The 22,972-nt window shown below is 42.6% G+C and overlaps 1 protein-coding gene across 1 annotated transcript in view; it reads left to right on the top strand.

Moving 5' to 3' along the window:
• The first annotated feature begins 249 nt into the window (after positions 1-249).
• Positions 250-22,972, top strand: part of TSC22D1 (TSC22 domain family member 1) — a 620,086-nt gene continuing 597,363 nt past the window's right edge. The window contains exon 1 of the mRNA XM_044071709.1: positions 250-3,799. Coding sequence (XP_043927644.1) covers positions 990-3,799 — 2,810 coding nt within the window. The 5' untranslated portion in view covers positions 250-989. The remainder of the gene's footprint in view (positions 3,800-22,972) is intronic.

The following is a 22,972-nucleotide window of genomic DNA, read 5'->3' as shown; positions in this document are numbered from 1 at the left end:
ACCAAATCTGCTTAAAAGACGCAATTAAAAAAAAACGAAACTGCCATTGCCCAGCACTCCACACAGGCAGCAAACAGAACGTGCCAAGTCATGCCGTTTTTTTTCTGTTGTGACTGCCTGCATTCAGCACCAAATGAGAAAACCTCTCATATCAGCCAAATCCAATCCTAAGAAGTGTTCACCTTGTAGAAGACTCGTTTGTTTCCGCAATTGTCATGTTCCCGCCCAAAACGTTTTCGACAACTTTCGTTACATTTAAGGCAGGCCAACGGAGTCAATGTATACTCGTGCATTTTCGTACGGAATCGACAGAGACATTTCTTTGCTGTCATTTGCAACCGAACTTCTTCCACCACCTTGTCCAGCAGCCGTTTGCAGACTGGCTTTATGTCTGGCAGGTCTGCGTTTGAGTGCGCCTGCGCCATCGCCATCTTATTAACCTCCTCAGTCATCCAAATTTGAGAGGTTGGCCGTGAGGGGTATATGTAGACCAAGAGCAACAGAAGGGAAACGACAAGCTATAAGGATAGTTGGCGATTGGGGTTATCTAGTCTTGTGGTGTAAGAATACTAGTTGTTGGGACTGGTGATATAGTAATATACAGTATTCCTAGAGTAAAAGATTTTTTAAATGATGCAGCTGAATGGTTGTCAGTAATGGAGGTCTTCTGTTGCTGTTCTCTGTGTATATTAATGGTTATGTCTTTCAGTACCAGGAGCTGTTAAAAGTGTATATGTGCCTTAGCTGCTGCAGACAAGTTTCAATATTTTAATTGACCGGCCTTTTCAAAGACCGATTGTGTGACCGCTAAATTACCAAGTATTTGATGGATGTTGAAAACACTGAAACAATTATATTCCGAATTGATCCGCTATTTTTAACCTGTTAAAGTGGCGTGCATCGAGAGCCTCTGTTTTTGCAAACCCACATACAGGTTTTCGGTCTTTCCTGTAAAATTACTTCTGGAAACAATAATTAACTTAGAGAAAATGCTTCAGCCAGATTCTGCAGATGCAACTGTTAGGAAGATGGCGCACCCGGCAATGTTTCCTAAAAGGGGTAGTATCACTACTCCTGTTACTAGCGCAGCTGGTACCGTTGTTAGTAGTATTTTAGCTGAGGATTATGCACCACCGTTAATAATACAGCCCCCTCCTGTAGCAACATCTTCTCCAGGAATATTGCATCCCCCTCCGCCTCAGAGTTTAAACATTCAGTCCCTGCAGCAGTCTGGAGCTCAGAAAAAGAAAAGTGGTTTCCAAATCACTAGTGTCATTCCGGCTCAGATTTCTGCAAGTATGAGTTCAAATAACAGTATAGCAGAAGACACGGAAAGTTACGACGACTTGGACGAGTCACACACAGAAGACCTGTCTTCTTCTGAGATATTGGATGTTTCTTTGTCCAGGACTACCGATTTAGGAGAACCGGAAAGGAGTTCATCTGAGGAAACTCTAAATAACTTCCAAGAGGCGGAGACCCCCGGGGCTATTTCTCCAAATCAGCCTCAGCACCATCTTCCTCCCCAGAATGTTATGATTAATGGAAGTGCTCAACATCACCACCACCACCATCCCCACCATCATTTGCATCACCATCATCCTGCACTTCAGCACCCAATTCATTCAGGAGTTATAGTTGGACCTCCAAAATTAGTTGGCTCTGTTGCTGGTGGGCTTTTCCATATACCAACAGAAAGTGGTGACAGTACTGATGTTTCATTGCCTAATATGGTTTCATCCATCGCACCAGCTTCTGTGACTTCAAATTTTGCCACTATAGGAGTAGCAGGTACTAATGCAGGTGGGAATGCTGTTTCTGGTGATAGTGTGAATATGGGCAACATTGCCACGAGTGATTCAAACATCACAGGTGTGAGTGGTGTAGGTGGTAATCTAAGAAGTAGTAGCCTTGCATGCATTAGCACAACTGTCAGCATCCCTGCTACTGTTAATGTAAATACTGTGTGTGGAACAATTAGTGGCCCCTCTAACATAGTTACTAATGCAAGTGCAGCAGCAGATTCAAGAGCACCTACAGTGCAGCAACCTACTGCGGTTGGATCTAGGTTTAGAGTGGTGAAACTGGATTCCCTTTCTGAGCCTTATAAAAAGGGTAGATGGACTTGCTCTGAATTCTATGATAAAGAGAGCACAACCACTGCTTCTGAAGGATTAAGTGTCACCAGAGTTGCAGACAGTATACGACCGATTCCAGTTGATGCAACCTCTGAAAGGGAGAGTACCAGTGGGAGTTCTGTCAGCAGCACAGTGAGTACACTTAGCCATTACACAGAAAGTGTTGGTAGTGGTGAAATGGGAGCACACAGTGTTTTACAGCAGCAGATTCAAGTTATGGGGACTCAACAGCAGGATTTCAGTGGCTGTTCAGGTATGCAAGTGCCTAGTATAACACAGAGTGTTTCCCAGTCACAACTTGCGCAAATGCAGTTGCATTCTCAAGAAATGGCTAGTGCACAACAGAAACCAACCACTTTGCCTTCTGGACAGCAGGCAGCTATGAATACTGCAAATGTGGCGTTACCTTCATCATTAATTCCCCAGCAACCTATTTTACCTACAGCCATTCCAGCAGCACAACAGCTATCGTACTCCCAGCAAACTCAACCTGTTCAAGCAATGCCCTCTGTGTCTCAGCAACAGCTCCCGTATACATCACAGCAGCTTCAGGGAAGTGTACCTCATATGGCACCTGGGCACGGGGCACCACTAAGCCAAAGTGTTGTTCCTAACAGTATGCAAGACTATGTACATCAGCAAGTAATGCAAGTTTCTGGTCCAAGTGGTAGAACAGTCGTATCATCTGCTGCCCAGCATTTAAGTGTACAGGGCCAGATACAGCCCCTTGGAGCACAAACTGTACTGGCTACACCTCAACCCAGTATGCATACCCAAGGTTCTGCACCATTGGCTACTCCTCAGCCTAGTGTGCATACCCAAGGTGTTGCACCTCTGGCTACATCTCAGCCTGTAATGCATGCTCAGGGTGCTGCACAACTGGCTACACCCCAGCCTGCTTTGCATGCTCAAGGTTCTGTAGCTGGCAGTGGTGGTAGCCAGATTAGAACAGTGAGTCAGACAGGAAGCTTGCCTGCTGTTGTGCCACAGCCATCTGTGAACCAGCCCACTTCTACGGTTCTGCAGCCAAATGTTTCATTGACTTCTGTAGCGCCTCCTATTATGCAGCCTTCACAGCCTGGGATTATTCAACAAGGGATTCCTCATGGAACCTCTGTCCTCACTCCAGCATCAGTCTTGCCACCACAGACTTCAACATTGCCCCCACAAACACAAATGGTTGACTCTGCGGTGCTTTTTCAGGGGATGAACCAACAGAAACCATTAAGTCCTGTACCACCTGGTGCAAGTGTTGTCCATCTAACTTCGAGTGTGCCTCCTAGTTTGTCTGCTGCCACGTCATCGGTGGTTCCATCTCAGAGTACTGTGCCAGTTTCTGTTGTCCAGGATAGTAGTTTGATGCAGAGTGTTGGACAACCAAGTATGATTCCAACTACAAACATTTCTCTACCACAGCAAATGGCATCACAGAGTTCTCCATATCCAACTTCAGTCTCTGCTCAACCTGTGTTAAGCCAGGGGGGAGATGCCAGGCACAGTGTGAGTAGTCAAATCATTGGTGCAGCTCAGATCCCATTTGTTGAAGGACTTCCCAGTGGTGTTGGACAGGAAGCAAGTAGCAGTACTCAAGAAGTTTCATCTACCCTTTTGCCTGTCAAGACATTGCCTCCATCTGGAAATGTGGATGGTGAAGAAGACAGGTAAGATTATTTGATTGAAATGATGAAATTTTGTTCTTTTCTTTTTGAAATGTTGAGTTGTCTTGTGTGGAGTTCACCGATTCTGGTAAACTGCAGTGGGTACTATGGTTCTAACTTTTTTAAAATTTAGTCTGTGTTTTAAAAAAGTATATTGCCTCAGTTGCACACCTTTTTTTTATTTTCTTTTGTGCTGTTTGTGTAAGAAATGGAATGTGCTTTTACTCTTCCACTTTTTGTACTTGTATTTAAACGGATATTAAGAAGGATGTAGGTTGTAGCAACATTTGTTGCTTGTAAGGTTGGATAGCTATATGATTTTATATAGTCAGTACATTGCTCTGATGTTCCATTGCACAATCTTTTTTTCAAGAAATGACTGGCTTATAAAGAGTGTTGATACTAGAAGGTATGAGAAGTATTGCAGTAACCATCATTGTTGTAAAGCATATATATTTGTAGTAGTATTGCAGTAACCGTCATTGTTGTAAAGCGTATATATATTTGCAGTAGAGTATACTTTTAGTAAATATATTGTCTGACAATCTGGTGCTGAATTTTCTCATTTAGATCAACCCGTCAAGTTTCTATTAGCTGTAATCTGAACTGAAAGCCCATTTTTGGAAGTGAGGGGTGCAACTTAAAGGTTAAATGAGTGGAGTATTTATTACTGTGAGATTGTAGGTGTGACCCCCCCCCTAAACCTTTTGTATGTAATATATGAATAAATTGTAGTACAGAAGGAAGTACTCTGCTTGTGATAACCTGCAATTGAAACTTTTTGACCTGCTTTCTATGACTTGTACTGTGATTTTGTTTGTAGTACTTCACATGACATAGTTGTCATGACATAATGAACATAGTGTTGTTTGTGCTCATTTTAGCATCCCTAATTTATATAGCCATCTGCCCATCTTTCCTCATTGATGCATTTTTTATGAATGTCTGAGATGTATTTGCTTTTAATGACCTTTTTGAGCTGCTTGACTGCACTTTTAGATACTTGACATATCAGTTCTGTTTTAATGATTTTTGAAATGTCTTGCATGAAGTCGTTATGTTTTGCAATTTAAAAAAATGTGCAGTGCTTATATAATTCACAGTGATTTTAACACTATTGTTGTAGCCCCTGGGTTGGACTGAGCAGAAGTGGGTGTGGCTTGTGTGATTGACCTGCCAAATGGCTGTAATGTCATGTGCATGATGACTGACTGCCATGCAGATTTGACAGTGATGTCATGCATACATTGGTTGGTTGACATGTATGGAAATCACCCCTGTACCTTAAACTCTTGTAACCAATATCTATTCCCCGCAAGTCATGCTTATAAAAAAAGATGCGGTACTTTTCCGTTAAACCCGTACCAGTTCATCACGCTGCACAGACTTGAATTAGCTACTTCATGCGAGGGTGAAGTAATAGGCTGCATTTTATTGGTGGCGTAGCTGTTGCCCAACATGTCTACCATGCTCATTGGCCAGCAGGTTCAGTGTTGACTATTTTTGTATGTGTACTTTAACCAATCAATGGGCCCTGCTGTCTGCAAACTAGTAAGATGAGATCGGAGGTCAGAGCCCCTTCTAAGGCGAAATAGCTGGGAAATAACCTGTACACGAAAAAAACCCCAAAATGAACGTAGCTGGTCTGCAAGTGGTAGGAGTGTACGGTGGATTCAGCTATTTGTGGTATGACAATGCCTTACTGTACACCTAACAGGACAACAGAAACTTATATGACAGTGTTACAGATGTATTAGTGACATAATAAATGAAATACCGGCAGCACGAACTTGTAGGTGTTGATACCAGCAAAATAAATATTAAGCATTGTGTAGATAATGTATCGCAGCAGAGTGAAGTGGTAGGGCTTTAATACATTAAGTGGCTGACATATATGACAGACTAGACCTTACCAAAATGCTTACATTTACCAACATTCAATTTCTATTCAATTATTCAACAGTGTATGAATCCTTGGAAATGTAGCAGCGCGAGGTACGGCTTCACTTCACAGCAGCAAGAAGTGGTAGGGCTTTAACGGAAAAGTACCAAAGATGCTTAGAAAATGTACATATGCCTGGCTGTCTTAAGTTTGCCACCTTTTCAAATGCTCAAAAGTAGAACATTTTTATGCAAACATAAGCTTTTGTAGGACGTACTATACCCACAACCGGTAAAAAAGACTGGAATTCACATTTTTACAAAAGTAGAAGAGTTAGAATGAGTGGTTTCCTGTTTCATATAATAATAATAATAATAATAATAATGTGATTCAATTGCAAAATATTTATTTTATGCAGTTGTTAGAAGAAACTCTGGGGAAATATTCTTTTGTCCTGAAATCTCAGGACATTTGCCTTTTTACACGTTTTGTGGAACAGAACTACCCAAACAGTGGCTGTTCTGAACAATGAGGGAAAGGACAAATGATAGCACTAGCTACCCTTCAACCTACACCACACACACACACACACCACAGAGAAAACCCCACTCCCATCAACCTTGGGTGTGCTTAAGCACATTATCCTTCCGAACAAGGTGTTCCAAAAAAAAAAGCTGACACATCATGTATTAAAATTGTTTTAAATCAACAACATTCATAGAAATTGTCATGCTCCTGAATTCTGAGGAAGCACTGCTTCTTTTGGAGTATGCTATAAAGTAATTTTTTTTATTTTACAATTTGTATATGCTTAAAATGACGCTGCTCCTCTTCTGATGGCTGAACAACAGTTTCTTATCCAGTACCGCATAAATACAAAAGACAGTGGCATTAAATAGCATAAATGAAGTAATTTTGTGTGAAGAAGTACAACAACATTTAAAGAAGATAATTAAATTTCATGACAAGTGATGATGAGATGTGAGCACACACCCACAACAATAAGTTTTCTATACCCAGGGTTCCCTCCTCGACCTAACGTCCGGAATACCCGATGAATATTCATCAGACCGCTGAAGCATATCAAGAGCAAGAAATCTGGACAAACGCCCAAAAATGAGGACAATTTTTAAATATTGCTCTTACAAACTTAAAGTTGATAGAATAACAGGTTTTGCACTAGCATGGATTTTCTGAAGGGTATGACGTTTGAAACTCAAATATTTTCTAACTTAAATCTTTAGTGATTTGCCAGAAAACCACAATTTTATGAAAAATGGACCAAAAATGTGAGGCAAACATCTAGACGTTCTGCAAAAATCTGTACACTTGAGAGGTATGTGCCTAAAGTCATTCCCATGATTATTCATTCAGTATTTGAACACATCATCAGGTGTTGAGTGGTGGATGAGGTTTAGCGAGACTTGCTACTGCGCATCCGAGGGAGGTACTGTCCTACAACACCACCAATTTTAACTTTGAAGTTTTTGCATGTTTGAAGAAAACAATGTGGTATCTCATTGCATAGACGAGGGTTAAGTGTAGTATATGCTGTAGGCAGTCAAGATTAGATTCTGCGTTTGGGAAACTAAAGGTTGTATAGTTTCAAGCACATGTATGCATATGTGCATTCGCAGACTTTTGTGTGTAGAGTATTTATACTTTAACCAGTTTCAAGAGTCTTGTTAACCTGTCCAGACTCTGTTCGAATTGTAGGATAGCAGCACTGTTAATATTCCACTTGGATGTTTGTAAGTTTAGATAAATTGCCCATCTATTAGTCTAGTAGCAGTGGGTGAGATGCTGCAGACTAATGGAACCATACTATGCACTGCAGTGCACCCTTGTAAAACTTTTTTTTTTTTTATTGTTAACTGGTGATTAGTTTAGTCTTTTCCATGGACCTTTCAATCACAGCCTGAGTTACAATGCCCAAACAGTACTTGGCAGCTGTTAAATATCACCGAAAACTTGAGAAACTGGCACATTGTCGAAGACTCCGTTACTAGATGAAACATTTGCAAAGTTGACATAGTAAGAAAATATCAGATTGTTTTTCCTCCAGTTTGACAAGACAATGGGATGATGCAGATCAATTGACCAAAAAGCAACATAACTATGTTAGAAGCGTCCATACAAATGGAGGGTTAAAAAAAAAAAAAAAAAAAAAAAAAAAAAACACTGAAGTGGCTGCTGCTGATTTAATTTGTAAGGATATATGATCCATGTGGGTGGGGTGGGAGTGCATTTTGGACTAGTGCTTAGTGATTCCTTTTCGTGTGAATCTTTGGGATGGATAGTGTTTCTTAGTGGAAAATTGATTTGTATGGGACATCTTGTACATGGGATGGGGAGGGGAATCAAAGCATAGTAAATAGCATATAGTATAGTAACCAATGGAAAAGAGGAGAAACTTACATACATCTGATGGACTGTAGCATGATATTTATTGCAGTGTGTATCTTTATTGCAGTGTGTATCTTTCGAGCATGTGGAGTGCTGTGATTTGCATTGCAGATTTGAGGAAAAGGGCAAACTTTAACCATCTTCCTGACTTAAAGCTGCTTAACAAAAGCTGTTAAATTCCTTTTATCACTGCACTTGTGCTAAAGCATAAGAGAGGTCAAGCTTTCCAAAGTGTATTTTACAGTTTTGAAAGCTGTAATAGGCTTTGCTTCCTTATACATACCTAAAAAGTGACTGAATTGTCTGACAGCTTTTGAAGCTGTTCATTAGACAGACACTTCACTTCTGTGAGCTGTGTGGCAATGCTTAACGTTTTATTGCATTCAAACTTGTTTAAACAGTGTGTGCCTACACATTTTCTCCCTGTAACTGGTAGTACTGGAGCCAGATAGCTTGCTACTTTGTGTCTGTAGATTCATAGACACTTACAAGGCCAACGACCCAGGTGACCTTTCTAAGCCTAGCCAAGTTTTCCTGAAAGAATAATGATGTGCATCCAAACGGGAAATTGAGGGCTAGGTATTTATAAGCTGCCTCTATCCATAAGGGTCATGGGTGCCAGGCCTGGTGTAAATTTCCTATTCCCCATCCACTTGTATAGGTTGTGCTTAAACTGGGTAATAGATGAACTCTGCTTCACATGGATGGGAAGCTTGTTCAATAAGAGGGGCAGTCTGGGACACATCTGTCTCTCCAGCATGTTCAAGTCGCAGACAAAATTCAGTTCCCCAGACCTTGTATTTCTGGTACTCTAATGTCTTAATTCGGTAGTATGTATGTGGTTTGCAGATGCCATGTAAGCCAGACGTAGATCACCCCTCAGCAATCTATAGGACACTGAGTAGTGGGAAAAGACTTTAAGGCAGTCTTCATAAGACAGGTTTGTTATGCTTTGTATTCTTTTTTAAGGAACCTTTGAGGTTGCTTTAGTTGCTGCATATGCCTGGTCAGATACATACCAAAGGGAGCATTGTACTCTGTGGTGTGATAAGGGTGGCATACAGTGGGGTAATGACCTCTTTTTGGACCTAGATACCATGCCTTTACTTACAAGTTGCTCAACACAAAAATACTTCCTCACCACTGCGGCCACGTGGTGTTCGAAGGTAAGGCTGCTTTCCAAGTGCGTACCTAGATCCCTAGGTCGAGCCTTAGGGATGTATTATCAACATGGTTGATTTCCCAAACGTTACAATTATGCATTTATTAACATTGAGTTTAAGACCATGGCTTTGGCACCATTTGTTAGTCAGAGACAGACCTTGAACGCTTGTGTCTGCAGGGGAGTTGATGATAACCTCCAGATTGCAGTCATCTGCTAAACCTTCAGCGTTTGCTTCCATTTCAGATAAGTAGATGCCAAAAAGATGTGGGCCCAGTGCCGAGCCGTGGGAGACTGAGTGACTGGCCTCAGCTGTTTTGACCTCCTGGGTCCTTTCAGTGAGTCAGTTGGCTATCCAGAGGCTGATAAAAGGATTTATACCTAAATTTAGTGAGCTTGTCTATAACACCCGAGTGGGGTATTGTATCAAAAGCCGTGGCCAGGTTGAGGTAAGCTGTGTGCACAGTCTTGCCTTGGTGATCCTCTCAGAAAAGTCCACCAGAGTTAATAGGCATGGCCTTTTTTAACAAAGCCGAACTGTGATGAGTCCAGCATTTTGCAGGTTACCTGTGTCTTCATTTATCTTGTCCATGATGGTTCTTTCCATGGCCTTATGTCTCAGGTTATTAACGCCCACATGGACTGTGACAGTTGTACCTATGGTTCAGTGACCTAATTGCCTATGTGATTTGACGGATCCTAGCCCTGGAAAGGCGGCTAGTTGCAACTCTCTCCTTACCTAATGTGGTGAGGGGGACATCTGGTATGCCTCACTGTAGAATCACCAACCCCCAGGAAATTTGGCTATGTGCTGGTCTGCGTTTAAAGGCTTAGCAGTAGAACAGTGTCCCATGTCACTGACTGAAGTCTGTCGGTAAGATAGCTTGCGGACTATGCTACTGTATCTGGGTAGAAATTGGTTAGACAGTTTTAGTAGTAGAGAGTGAGAAACCGTATCAAAGGCCTTTGAGAGATCCAGGAACAGAGAGGAGATATGTTTTATAGTCATTTCTAGCCAGGGAAAATAGTATTGAGAAAAGACAGGAGAGCAGTGTAGGTGCTGTGTTTTGGCCGAAAAGACAGGAGAGCAGTGTAGGTGCTATGTTTTGGCCGAAAACTATGTTGTGTAGGAGTAAGTAGGTTTTCCTGAGAGAGAAAGTAGGTTTTCCTGAGAGAGAGAGGCTGCATGGCTTGCATTTTTCTAATACTTTTGACAGAGGGGAGAGGATGGCAATGGGTCTGAAATTAGAGATTTCAGAGGAGTTGCCTCCTTTATGCATAGGTGGGGTATAAAACTGTTTCCAGATAGATGGTACTTTTGATTCAGAGAGAGATTTATAATGATAGAGATGGGCAAGGTAAGTGAGTGTGCAGCTATCTGGAGAAAGTATGATGGGATATTGTCAGCAGATACTGAGCAAGGTTTCAGCTTAGAGAGCAGGGTTTTGATATATGTAGTGGACACAGGCTTGAGGGAGAAAGTATTGAGAGAGGTAGTAGTGGAAGAGGAAATGGGCCCTTTTGGGAGTACTTGTATTGGAGCTGTTGGGGTTGAATAGTTTGGATATAGATTCAACGAAGTAAGTATTGAAGGTGTTGGCAGCCTCTACTGGTGACTTGTCAGGACAAGGGTTGGGTGAGGTGGGGTTACCTCGATGGAAGTATTTGGTTTATTGCATGCCAGTCTTTTTTGGGTCAGACTTTGTGTTGTTGGAGGGTTGTTGTAGAATTCTTATTTTTCTCTCTATTGATGAACTTTTTTACCAGATTTCTTATATTTTTGTAGGTCAGCTAGATCTTTAGTTTGTAGCTTTTTTTTTCCAGGACCTATCTGTAGACCTCATGAGAATTTGTGTGGTGGATTTTGTTAGCCAAGGAAATATTGTTGATTTTTTTGTCCTAATTTTACGGATTGGGGCTAATGAGTTGATATAAAGAAAAGTAGAGTTGAAGGCTATGACTGCTTCATCTAAGGGGAGCTGAGTGAGAAAGTCCCAGCATACCCTTGAGATGAGGGTGTTAAATTGTTTCCGGGTTGAATTTAGAGAGATTATGTCTGGTGATATATCTGAGGTTTAGAGAGATGGTTTGTATACTTAGCACTTTTATGGGTGAGTGGTCACTCGGGGAGTGAGGAAGAATTTCTGGATTGTGATATTTAGAGGGGGTTGTAACAAGTATCTAATCTAAGAGGGTACTTGTGGAGTGGAGTATTTGAATATGTTGGTTTGGTAATTAGCTGTGTAAATCCATATATGTTTTTTGGTGTGAGGATCCAGGGTTATTGATGTTTTTCCAATTTATATTTGTGTTACCAAGGAGGATTGTTTCATTAGTGAAGTTCCAGGGAGAGAGAGTTTTCCAACAGGGGAATGTTATCACCTGGAGGAATGTAGATGGCTACTATAGTAATAGTGGTATAGTTATTGAGTTTAAGGTTGACTGTCAACATTTCAGCTGGAGAGAAAGATGGAATAGACTGTGTATGATGAATAGTAAGATGGTTAAAATAATATTGCAGCAATTCCACAGCCCCTCTTATTATGGTCAAGGCAAATTATGTTATAACCAGGGGGGAGAATGTTTGTCAAGGTTGTGAGGTTTTAGCCAGGTTTCTGTAATTGCAATAACACGTGGGGTGTGATTTGCTATCCATGCATGAAACTGGGAGACTTTGTTGAGGATGCTTCGGGTATTGATAGAATAAAAGGAAATGTGTTTTGTGGTGGTGAGGGTAAGTAGGCTGAGGTGGGAGAGGGGTTTAGAATGGGGCTAGAATTACGACCTGGATTGGGATGCATGTTACCAGACATGAGTAGTGTGGTGAGGTAGAGTTTAGTTCTAGATGTTGATGGGAAGTATCTAATATACTTAGTCTTGTTTTTTGATGATGAAGAATAGGAAGGAGGTATTGTTATTTTAGGAAGCTGGGTGTTAAGAGGGTAGGATAGAAGGAGAGATGGATACTGTTAACACATAAATGATTTCATGTACTGTAGGATGTTTATGTAAGGAAGGTAATGGTGTATAGGGTGATATGCGAATATGTAAGGAAGGTAATGGTGTATAGGGTGATATGCGAATATGTAATGATTAGTTGAAACTGCAGGAGTATAGAGAGCAGTGACATATGCATAGTGAAGTAAGATGTAAAACAGTTTTGGGATGGAGTGTGCGGAGAAGTTAAATGGGATAGAAGTATTTGAGATTAGGGTTGGAATGAGAGTAGCTAATTTGTAGTAAGATGGAAATTTTAAATAAGGGTTTAGTAGATAGTTATATGAAGAGTAGAGGTGGAAGGTGATAGTAGGTGTGTGCTTTGGTAGGGGAGAGAATAGTTAGTGGAGTTGAGAAGTAGGTAGGCGGGGTGTGAGTGGGTGGAGATTTGTGGTTGGGTATAAAGGAAATTATATGGGGGTGGGTGGAGAGCGAAGCGAGGGGGAACGGAGCGGGCCTAGACCAGGAAACAGAGTATAAGCCCTAGAACCAATCTGTAAGTTAGATTATCTTGTCTGTAAATCTTGGTCAATTTAAAAAGGTATTTTCAGGTGTCCAGGGTATGTAGCTGCATTCACTGCAATAATTTTACTTTATCATCCTTTCTATGGGGGCATAACATAGAATGAGGGGAGATTAGCAGCAGAGGGTGGGTAGCTCCAGTAGGTATACTCTGTGGTATCTGTGAAAAAATATGGAGTCTGGTTTGAAGAGAAGAACTTAAAAGTAGGTCGGGAGACGGTCCAGGGTTGGCCATTAATGATACCGTGCTCACTGCAGCTAGCTTAATGTTTAAATGGTCGCTACACAGATTAATCCTAGCTGTACTTCAATTTAACAAGGTTTAACTTTTAATTTATACTTTAAAAGTCTGTTAGGAGGTGCTGCTGTCCTCAGGGTGCTCTGGCCGTTTCAAATTAACTGCTTCTCTGCAGGCTGATTAGGCACTGGTATTCCCTTGTAGCTTTCCAATTTACCAAAACACTTGTTCCCATAATAAGTATGCAGGCTGTTCTTAAAAATGTCTAAACAAGTACTTGCTTTAATGTAATTTGGTAGTCTGTTCCATACATTGGCTACTGTGGAGGATGGAGGTGGGGAAGGATACACCTTTACCATTAAAACTGCCACACGAAGACCATGCACTGCTTCTGCTTTGTCAGATGTACAAAGCAGTGGAGAGTAGTTCGAGAGAACCTACTGAGAGATGCAAAATGTTAACTGTTTTTTGCCTGCCTTGGATGAGTGAGTACATATGGAGTTGTGTTTAAACAGATGTTGAAGCTTTGGCTCTTAACTGTACACTGCTGATTTTTTAAAACTTTGTGTGGGATCACAGTTATAAAATAACTGATTTTGTATAACCTTTTGATGTGATGAGAATAGGTCCATCTTCAGTAATCTTCTGGACTTGTATGGGACTTGCTGTTGGTGATAAGAGACTTACTCGAGTGAAAGCCTGGGGTTTGTTGAATAAGTCTGTTCACACCAAAAGCAAGTCTCTTGGAATCGGGGCAGGCTTACACTGGATTCAAGTCACTTACACAGAGAACAAGTCTTTGGAATCTGGCCCTATGTGTTTGTTGCCTAGGGGGACTGCACAGCATTAAATATTTACTGGACCTTTTTTTTTGGAATGGTCACTTCTGGTTTCCATGGATTCTGCTGCTCTTTTTTTTTTTTTTTTTTTTCTTTGTTCTTGACATACAGAAAAAAAAAAAAAGTCTTGTACAAAGTTAGTTGTAGTGATAAAAGGAATCTTCTGGTTCTACAAAAGATTCAGCGAAGACCTTTAAGTTATTGTTGACTACTACACTTCAAATCCTTTCTCGGCTGCTTAGGCTTCAACTGTTCTGAAAAGTTTTGTTTCTTTAGATTGTCTCCATTTTTTCTGGCAATTGTTTGTAGTAAGTTTGCTGGAGCTCTTGAGATGCTTTAAGGTCAGAGGGTGCAAAACCACATCTCTTTCCTCTGATTCAGTGTGCCAAGGCACTTATCAGGGATTATATGCTTTTTCATCCCTAATGTTGGTGACCCTGCTGCTGGTGGCTTTAGCAGCTGTTCTAGCTCTAGGTGCGTCTCTTCCACTGGCATTTGTATAAATGTTGTATTATGTGGTATCAGCTGTACTGGCACTAATTTTGTGTGGCTGCATGTATCTTGGCATTTGGTCCTTTTGCATCAGGGCAAGCATTGGGTTTTCTGGCACTAGGCTGTTGGGGCCTCATGTACCCCATTTCCAAAATGTAAGTCTCCCTGCTGTTTGTTTTTCTTTTCAGCCGACCAGACCCTTAGTGAGGCATCCTTGTTAACTACATCACAGTGGCAGGCTTTTTAATGTCCACCCTTGCCTAAACCTAGGACCCCTCTTAAGCTGTCCATTCTCAAGCTGTAGTGAGGACTTTTAGAATCCTCTGACACTGAATCACTGGGGGGAAAAAGACCCAGAAAGTCTCTGCCCAAGGCTAAAGATACTAAATGTTATTTGAAACTTGATAAGGGAGCTTTCCCCCAGGAAGCCCAAAAATTGGGAATACTTACAAATGATGCAGTAGAAGGGTGGGGGGGGTTCTCTGATGTCATGCCATCTCTCGGATAGAAGGTTCTCCCCCAAACCTCCTGGGTGGGTCCCCCAGAGGATAGTATGGGAAATGCAGCTACATTAACTTGTGTACCTAAGAAGGCAGATCAGGCTTTCTGCTCTGAAATTGTGTGCAGTTGTGTCCGATATTCACTCCAAACTGGATGCTACTTTTCTGCAGTGGCTGTCCATAGGGCTTCCACTTGCCAGAGTCCAAATTTGGAAAGCAGATGTTGTCCTTGAAGTCCTCTGAGGATACCGAACTGTTTTAACCCACAATATATTTCCAGAGAGGCATGGTAGAAGAAATGCAGCATGTGGCAGAGGAGTTGCTGGAGAGCCATTTAAGGAGCAAGATTTTGGACCTGGCAACCTTTGTCATTATAAAAATGCATCCAAAGCAGCAGGATCTGGCATCTCCTCACATTGGCACTCCTATTTGCAGATTAATCTAGTTTATCAAGGGCATAGTGTGACTTTCCCCAATACCCTTTCAAGAGATTCCTTCTGTTCAGATCTGAAATGTCCTAGCATTTTAAAAATATGAAGGAGGATAACCTGACCCTCAGTGCTGGGGGTGTGAAATTTCACATTACATGGCATACCATACCTTTCCTAGTAAACAGTGGTGTCTGTACCAGATGTGGGTTTGCGATCTGTAGCAGCATGAGGGTGCCTAAAGTGGACATTTCCCCTCCAGTTTAGTGTAAAAATCATGGACCCATAAGTATGGGATCTTGGCAGTCAGCAGGAAGTTGTGACCAACTCTTCGATGGCTCACAGTAGTAATTGGACCTTATCCGACTGCCTAACTCTGGGGGCCATCTGTTACCAGTTCTGTCCTCTCATCAAGACTTGTCTGAAATCTTCCAAGATTGGTGGATAAAGGATTTTGTATCCATAGGTCATATAATATGTCTAGTAAGGCCATTGTCTTTATTAACCAATAGGATTCGGTGTGCCACTCAGTTACCTCCGTGGATATAATTTCCCAAGCTGTACAGGGTCTTCCCCTTCCTAATGTCTCCCTCCTTTGTTTTTCACTTTTGTCCCTCCTCCACCGTTCAGAGGTTGAGAGTATGTGGTGATCCCATTTCTTCCCTTGTTGTAAATTTTAAAATGTACAGGCCTTTATTTAGGGGCAGGGTGCTCTGTTCTTTGGGTTTGCATCTGCTTGACCTTCATCTCTTTGCATTTGAGATTGTCTGATTCTAGAGCTTTTCTTCTTGCCATGTATATGGCTTGCATAGTTACGGTTTCAGTTGCATTCAGATTGACATGTTAGCCACATGTGCAGCTCTTCATCCGTTATCCCAACCTCGGATAGTCCTTTGACAAGAAAAGGTGTCAAAAGCTCTCTGATAAAAGAATTATGGCACTGCTTCTTCCCTAATGTGATGGTGTCGAGTTTCCTTGTGCATCTCCTATGTTGCCTGCCTTTTCTCTCATGTTATGGATCCATGTTACCCCCCCCCCCCCAGACCTGGGCTGTTCTTTCTTTACATTTCAAGACCTCTATAGCAAGCTGCTTCAGTTCTGTCCATCAGTTCCTTGAGGGACATACAGGTAGATCCACTACACTTGCTTCACTTTCTTTTTTTTTTTGGCCAGAATACCACTGTCCTTGTGTTCTGCTATGCAGGTGTCAGAATATCAGTATTTGTGCTGTTCTTCCTCTGAGATGCCAAGATCTGTTTTACTGGTGTTGGTCTAGCTTCCTGGCATCAGACTCTAGCTAGTACTTCTTTGTCCTCATGTGGTTCAGCATTAGTACACCTGGGGCAGGCTTGCTTATCCTGGCATCGTGCCCAACATTATATCCTGTAGCTCCTATGATAGCTGTGCTTCTGTTTGGTAATATGTTGGACCCTGTGCACGACTTTTATTTCTGGCTGGGCTGAGTTTGGAGGAGCCGGTGGTGGTGGTGGTGGTGTTGTTTTGTTGTTTCACAGACACAGCACTTGTCATATATACCGTTGGTCATCTGGTCTTTGAGGGAGTTGTGTGCTGCTCTTGCATCCCGTGAGTATTTTGGTTTTACGTCCTTTTGAGGCAAACCTCACTGGCTCGATGGGTAGGGCACTCGCCTTTAATGCAGAAGGCCAGGTTGTATTCCCAAATCAGGTTATTTTGTTTGTTTTCTAATACTGATACTGCAGTGCGTGCAGACTGCAGTGGTGGTACTGCGGTAGCGTTGTCGCCTCAAAGTTGGACTTTGCCTGTTCGATTCTCCATTAGAGCGTCTTCTGTGTGGCGACATGCGTGAACGGGCCTTCCTTCATTGAAGGCTGTGCGTTAGGCCCGGCAAGCCAGCACGTAAAACTCTACTGCCAATCATTAGCGGACCGGAGTTCCGCTGTGGCGACCCCTAACCGGGAAAAGCCGAAAGAGACAAACTGATACTGCAGTGCAGCATAAGGGGGGAGTGTACCATCGTTAGATGATATGTTGAAGCTAGGACCCATCTCCACGAGCTGTTGGTAGCCCAGATGGCTGTACAAGATCCCACAGTAGGGAAAGTTCCCCAGATCCCTAGCCAAATTTACCAGTGTCAGTATGTGATTACAACCTCTAGTATCCTCAAAAAGGATGTCATTGGCCTAGTGAGACTAACCTGGTCAACAAGGTGTAAATAAATAACAAATCTGGGAGTTTTCCTGCCAGAATCTTTTATTTTATTGACAGTTGTGTATATCCTCAAATGCTGAAAATTCAGCAGAATATCAGGCAGTGGAAATCTTAAACTTAATGATATTTTTCTTGTAGTGGATCAGGATGAAGATTGGTCAGTTATCCCCCCCCCCCCCACACACCAGGAAGGTAATCTGGTAAGCTTTTGCAAAATTATTTGGGAGGGACAGAGAACATGACCCGTTGGAGCCCGCCTCTGATTCCAGATGCAGTTTAAATATGTCTGGGTGACTTAGCTGGCCTGCTTTGTGCAAGTATGGAGTACAGGGAAACGTGCCTTGATACTGTAGCTTTCTGTTCTTGTGGATTGTGTTCTGTTTTGTTCCATATCTTGTGTTTGGATGACGGATGAGTTGGGGATGCTGCCAGCTTCTCTTCTTTCCTCCTGATACTGTTTTGTGTACCTGTCTTTGACTGTTTCTGGCATAACCAGGAATTGATGGTTTTGTTGATAGGTAAATATTAGGCTTCTCTTGGAAAAGGGGTATAATGTGTGATCCAGGTCCTCCTTAAGAGGAGCTAAGCCCCTTTTTCCCACTTTTGGTGCAGCCAACACTCTACAGACAGGTGGAGTTCAAAGATCCAGAGGTTTTTGTGGGTCTGTTTCTTGAGGCCATCCTGTTTTATGCAGTCCATGAAGGTGAGATGCTTCAGGAGCTTAAGGCTGTTACTCGCAGTTCTTGAAGACAGCCCAAGATAGTTTTAGTTGGAGCATTTCTTAGCCATCTCCTATATCCCTTCCCATTTTGCTTATTAAGCCAATAATAAATAAATAATAATAAATAGTAGAGCAGTGCTTCTTAGAGAAGCTTCGGGTTCCTTGCCCATTTACAGAGGACAAGAGAAGTGACTTGCAGCAGCTTATTTATTTCTCATCTTTAATTTGGCCCATTTATTCATTCATTTTAAGGCTCTTGACCTTGTTGCTGCATCTGTTCTGTAGCTGGTGGTTATTAGTCATTTTAAAATGTTTTGTCTTGGTGAAGAATTGGTAGTTAAAGACTTTTCCAGGGCATATTTCTGTTGGGATGAATGACACTGCAAACTGCAGTTCAAGGGATCCCTTGGTGAGCAAAATGATTATGAAAACCCCCTGTAAGGTTATGAAAAAGTATGTGCAAAGCTTTTTCAGTCATTTTGGGATGCTTGCCCTGATTTATGGAAGCCATGGCAGCTTTGGCTTCCTTTTAGAGTATGGAAGGAATGACTGATTTCCATTGTCTTAAGAAGGGACTGGCCTTTGATTGCAAGGGCTGTGATTGGATCCATACCAGATGGATTATCCTGGTCACCTGTGCACTCTTCACCACAAGACCTCTGATATTGAGTGCACCATATATATGACCATGTCCGCTATGAGTCGTACCCTGTTTTATGGCTGAAACAAGAAGCCGAATTGAACACCTACTGTGACAGTTTAAGCTTGCCTTGTTTGGTGACGGCACTGTTTCTGTCAAGAGGTTCTTTTGTGAGTGGTTCCACTTGGGATTTCCCATGCTTACCAGCTAGAATCAGCTGGAGAGACTGTCTTGTCTGTGTTCAGTGACGGAATCTCCTAGGAAAGTTGTATAAATACCATAATGATAGACTTGCTTAGTGAATTCAGTCTTCGTAATCTGACTTCTGTCCCCCTGTTTAGGTAGAGGAAGTTTGCGTATCACCCTTCATTGGTCAGAAACTGGAAAATGGAGGAGGGAGATGATGATGGATATTGTGGGAAGAGCAGTTGTATCTCCGTAATCTAAATGTCTTCATCCCAAAGGCACTTTTTGAATGTTTGTGGTACAGTTCATCCTTCTCGCTCTCTCATCAGGAGACCTGATATGCTGCTTGAATCTGCAAGACACCTGCATAAGGTTATTTCTCTGCTTGTGTGGTTGATGTAGTTCATGACTCTTCCATTTGATCTCACCTCGACCCCCCCAGGCTGCCAGTGACTCAGACTGCAGAGTACCAAGACTTTCCCTTACCTGGATGACTGAGTTCATGGTGACATATCTGTGCTCAAGCTGTCTTTGCTTTAGAGCATCAGACAGCCAAGCTAAGTCTGAGTTGCTGTCAGCTTACTCTTAAAGATTCATGGGATGCACTTTGAACATTGCAGTATAAGACTTTCTACCCTAGGGCAGGATCTTTCCCTTTATCAAGTAGTTAGTTCTGATCACGGCTCAATTGTTTCAAGCAGACTCCCTTCTTGAAGCATTAGATATCCTGGCAGCTTCCATTTTTATGGTCTTGTGCCAGATTCCACATGAGGGTTCTGTAGTGGGAAGTTATAGTGCAGTTTTTGCAACATCTCAATACTGTCATCCGTTTTGGATATCAAAAGCCTGTTGATCACTTGCATTGGTGGTTGCAGCAAACCATCCTTTAATGAGGGTGCTCATTTCAGCTCCTGACTCTGACCACTGGTGCCTTTGCTGTATAGCAAGGAGAGGGATATTTTGCAGTGGGCAGACAATTTAAGTGGATATCTAAATGCCTCAGTCTCTTCACCTGCATGTCAATGTTTTGTAAATGAAGGCAGATTTTCCTCTCTGCCAGGGACTTCTCTGTAGTCAGGCAACGTGGGTATAGTCAGATGTCATCGAAGAGTTCTGGCATGGAGAACATCGATATCTGTGCAGTAACAGAAACCTGGTTCAAGGCTCCCGAGAGCACCCCAGCACTACCAGGTTATACCTCATACCATGCTTTTCGGCCCCAAAACTTGGACCGAACCACAAAAGGAGGGGGAGTATCAATATTCGTCAAAGATACCCACACCTCCAGGTTGGTGGCACAGCACGAAGCATCAGAGACTATCCATGTGCAACTAACAGTGGGTAAAACTGCCTTCCAGTTTATAGCCTGCTACAGACCACCCTCCCAAACCCAGGAACCCCACTCGGCCTTCCTGAGAACACTGGAAAATATGAAGGTCTCTCCAAACACCATTATATTGGGCGACTTCAACTACCCAAACATAGACTGGGAGCATTACTCTAGCTCCAACACCCTAGCCCAAAGGTTCCTAGAATTTATAAACTCAAATGCTATGGAACAACTTGTTACCACTCCCACAAGAGGGGAAAACATACTGGACCTGATGATCACCAACATGGGAACTCTATGCTCCAAACCAGAAGTGTATCCCTCATTGGTAAGATCAGACCATAAACTAATCTCGCTGGATAATCACATCCCGATTCCACCCCCTGCCCTGAAAACCATAGTGAAAAACTTCTCTAAAGCAAATTTCACACTCCTCAAAACGGAGGTGGAATCCTTCAAAGCCCCCGGGCCTGTGGAAAATACGGCCCAGACCGCAGAATCCTTTATAAACACATTCTATGAACACCTTCAGGAATGCATGGATCGTGCCATCCCAAATAAAACCAAGACCCAATCCTCCAGAGGCAGACGTCTTGTCTGGTGGACCCCAGCCATAAACAAACTATACAATAGAAGGAGGAAGCTACTACATGATAAATCCCAAAAAGGGAAGGCATCTCTGATCAGTATTAGCAAAAAACTAGGGGCACTCATAAAATCATTAAGGCCAGCTTCGAGAGAAAAATTGCACAGGACACTAAGGATAATCACAAGGCTTTCTTTAGTTATGTTAGGAACCTGGGTGGGAATTCCCAGATATGCTCAGAATTGGTCCAAAATGACAAATACACCGAACCCACAGACCTTGCCAACATCCTAGCTGACAGGTTCAGAGCAAACTTCTCCCCCCCCCCCACCAAAAGGGCAAATATCTATCCCAGCAGAGTGCTGCCCCCCTGACATCTCAGATAAGAATTGCCCTCTCCAAAGCAAAAAAACACAGCATCAATGGGACCAGACGGTGTCCCGGGCTGCGTTCTACATGAACTCCAAGAAGAGCTAAACCCAAACATAAAACTACTGTTCAATCTCAGCCTTACTACAGGATATGTACCCAAAGAGTGGCGTGCAGCAACAGTGGTCCCTCTCCACAAAGGTGGTGCCTCAACGGATCCTGGAAACTATCGCCCCATAAGCCTGACTAGCTTGGTCTGCAAAGCTATGGAAAGGATCATCATGGACCTCATAAGATATTGGGGACCTACAGACACTGGATCCTACCCAGTTCGGCTTTAAGGCAGATCCTGCCTCTTAAACCTGGTTGATTTCTTTGAAACAGTCACCAAGGCCATTGACGAGGGGAAGGTGGTCCACACAGCCTACCTGGACCTCGCAAAAGCCTTCGATATAATACCCCACTCGGGCATTATAGATAAGCTCACCAGCTTAAATATAAACCCCTATGTCACTAGATGGGTTGCAAACTGGCTCAAGGACAGAACCCACATGGTTAGAATTGCTGGAGCCATGTCAGACTCCAAACCAGTTACAAGTGGCATCCCACAAGGCTCAGTCCTGGGACCTCTCTTGTTCGGTATATATTTCTCAGAGGTACAGGCCAACAAGGAAGGACTGTGGCTGACCAAGTTCTTAGATGACTGCAAACTGGGCACCATAATCGACTCTCCAGCCGACACAAGCATCCTCCAAAAGGGCCTCATAGAAACAGACAACTGGTGCCAGAGCCATGGCCTCAAGCTAAACGCCAAAAAGTGTATAGTCATCCCCTTTGGCAAAAACAAAGTGCCCACAAATTACCACATAGGTGGTAATCCATTAAGTACAGAAGAAGTAATTGGGGACCTGGGGACCCACGTTGATAGCAATCTCTCATTTGACAACCAGGTGGCCAAAGTGGTTAGAAAAACATTTTATATAGCCCAACTAATCATGAAGGGATTCACATCTAGATCAGGGGAGGTCATCGTACCTCTTTACTCATCCCTCATCATGCCCATAATTGAGTACAGTGCCCCTTTTGGGATGTACCTTACCAGACACCTGCAGCAACTGGAAAGACCCCAAAAGTACCTCACCAAGAGGATCAAAGGGCTCAAACAGATGCCATATGCTGCCCGGTTAAAGAAACGCCAGCTCTACTCAGTGGCATACCGCCTGCTCAGAGGCGATCTGTGCCTGACATATAAAGCCATGTCCAACCTGGAATTAATGGACATGCTGCACGTCAGAAAATCCAAATCCCATCGAGCTACGTGCTCGAGAGACTTGAACCTAATTTAAAATGGGTTGCGAAAGCCAAACACACTCTGGCTAGACTTATAAATGCCCTAGGGCAGATAGCCTAGTATGAACCTATGAAATGGCTGTAGTCTGGTATATCGAGCAAAGAGGACTGCATTCCATCCTATTTGCTGAAAGGTGAGTAACATTTGGCAATGGGCAATCAAATTTGCAGTTTGTATTTTTAGGAGAGGCTGTCAGGAGCAACTTTGTTTGAATAATCTCTGAGCAGCAAACTGATTTTCTTTTGCCTTTGGCTTCTCTAAATTTCACCTTCTTTGCTCCTTTTTTTTTTTTCTCATATACCCCTTTGGGGGGACGGGGGGGTGGCAGGCCAGTGAT

The sequence above is a fragment of the Protopterus annectens genome, chromosome 5.part0, assembly GCF_019279795.1.
Source record: "Protopterus annectens isolate FY-2018-M chromosome 5.part0, PAN1.0, whole genome shotgun sequence".
NCBI lineage: Eukaryota > Metazoa > Chordata > Ceratodontiformes > Protopteridae > Protopterus > Protopterus annectens.
The sequence above is the reverse complement of the archived record's forward strand: the minus strand, read 5'-3'. Positions and strand labels throughout refer to the sequence as shown.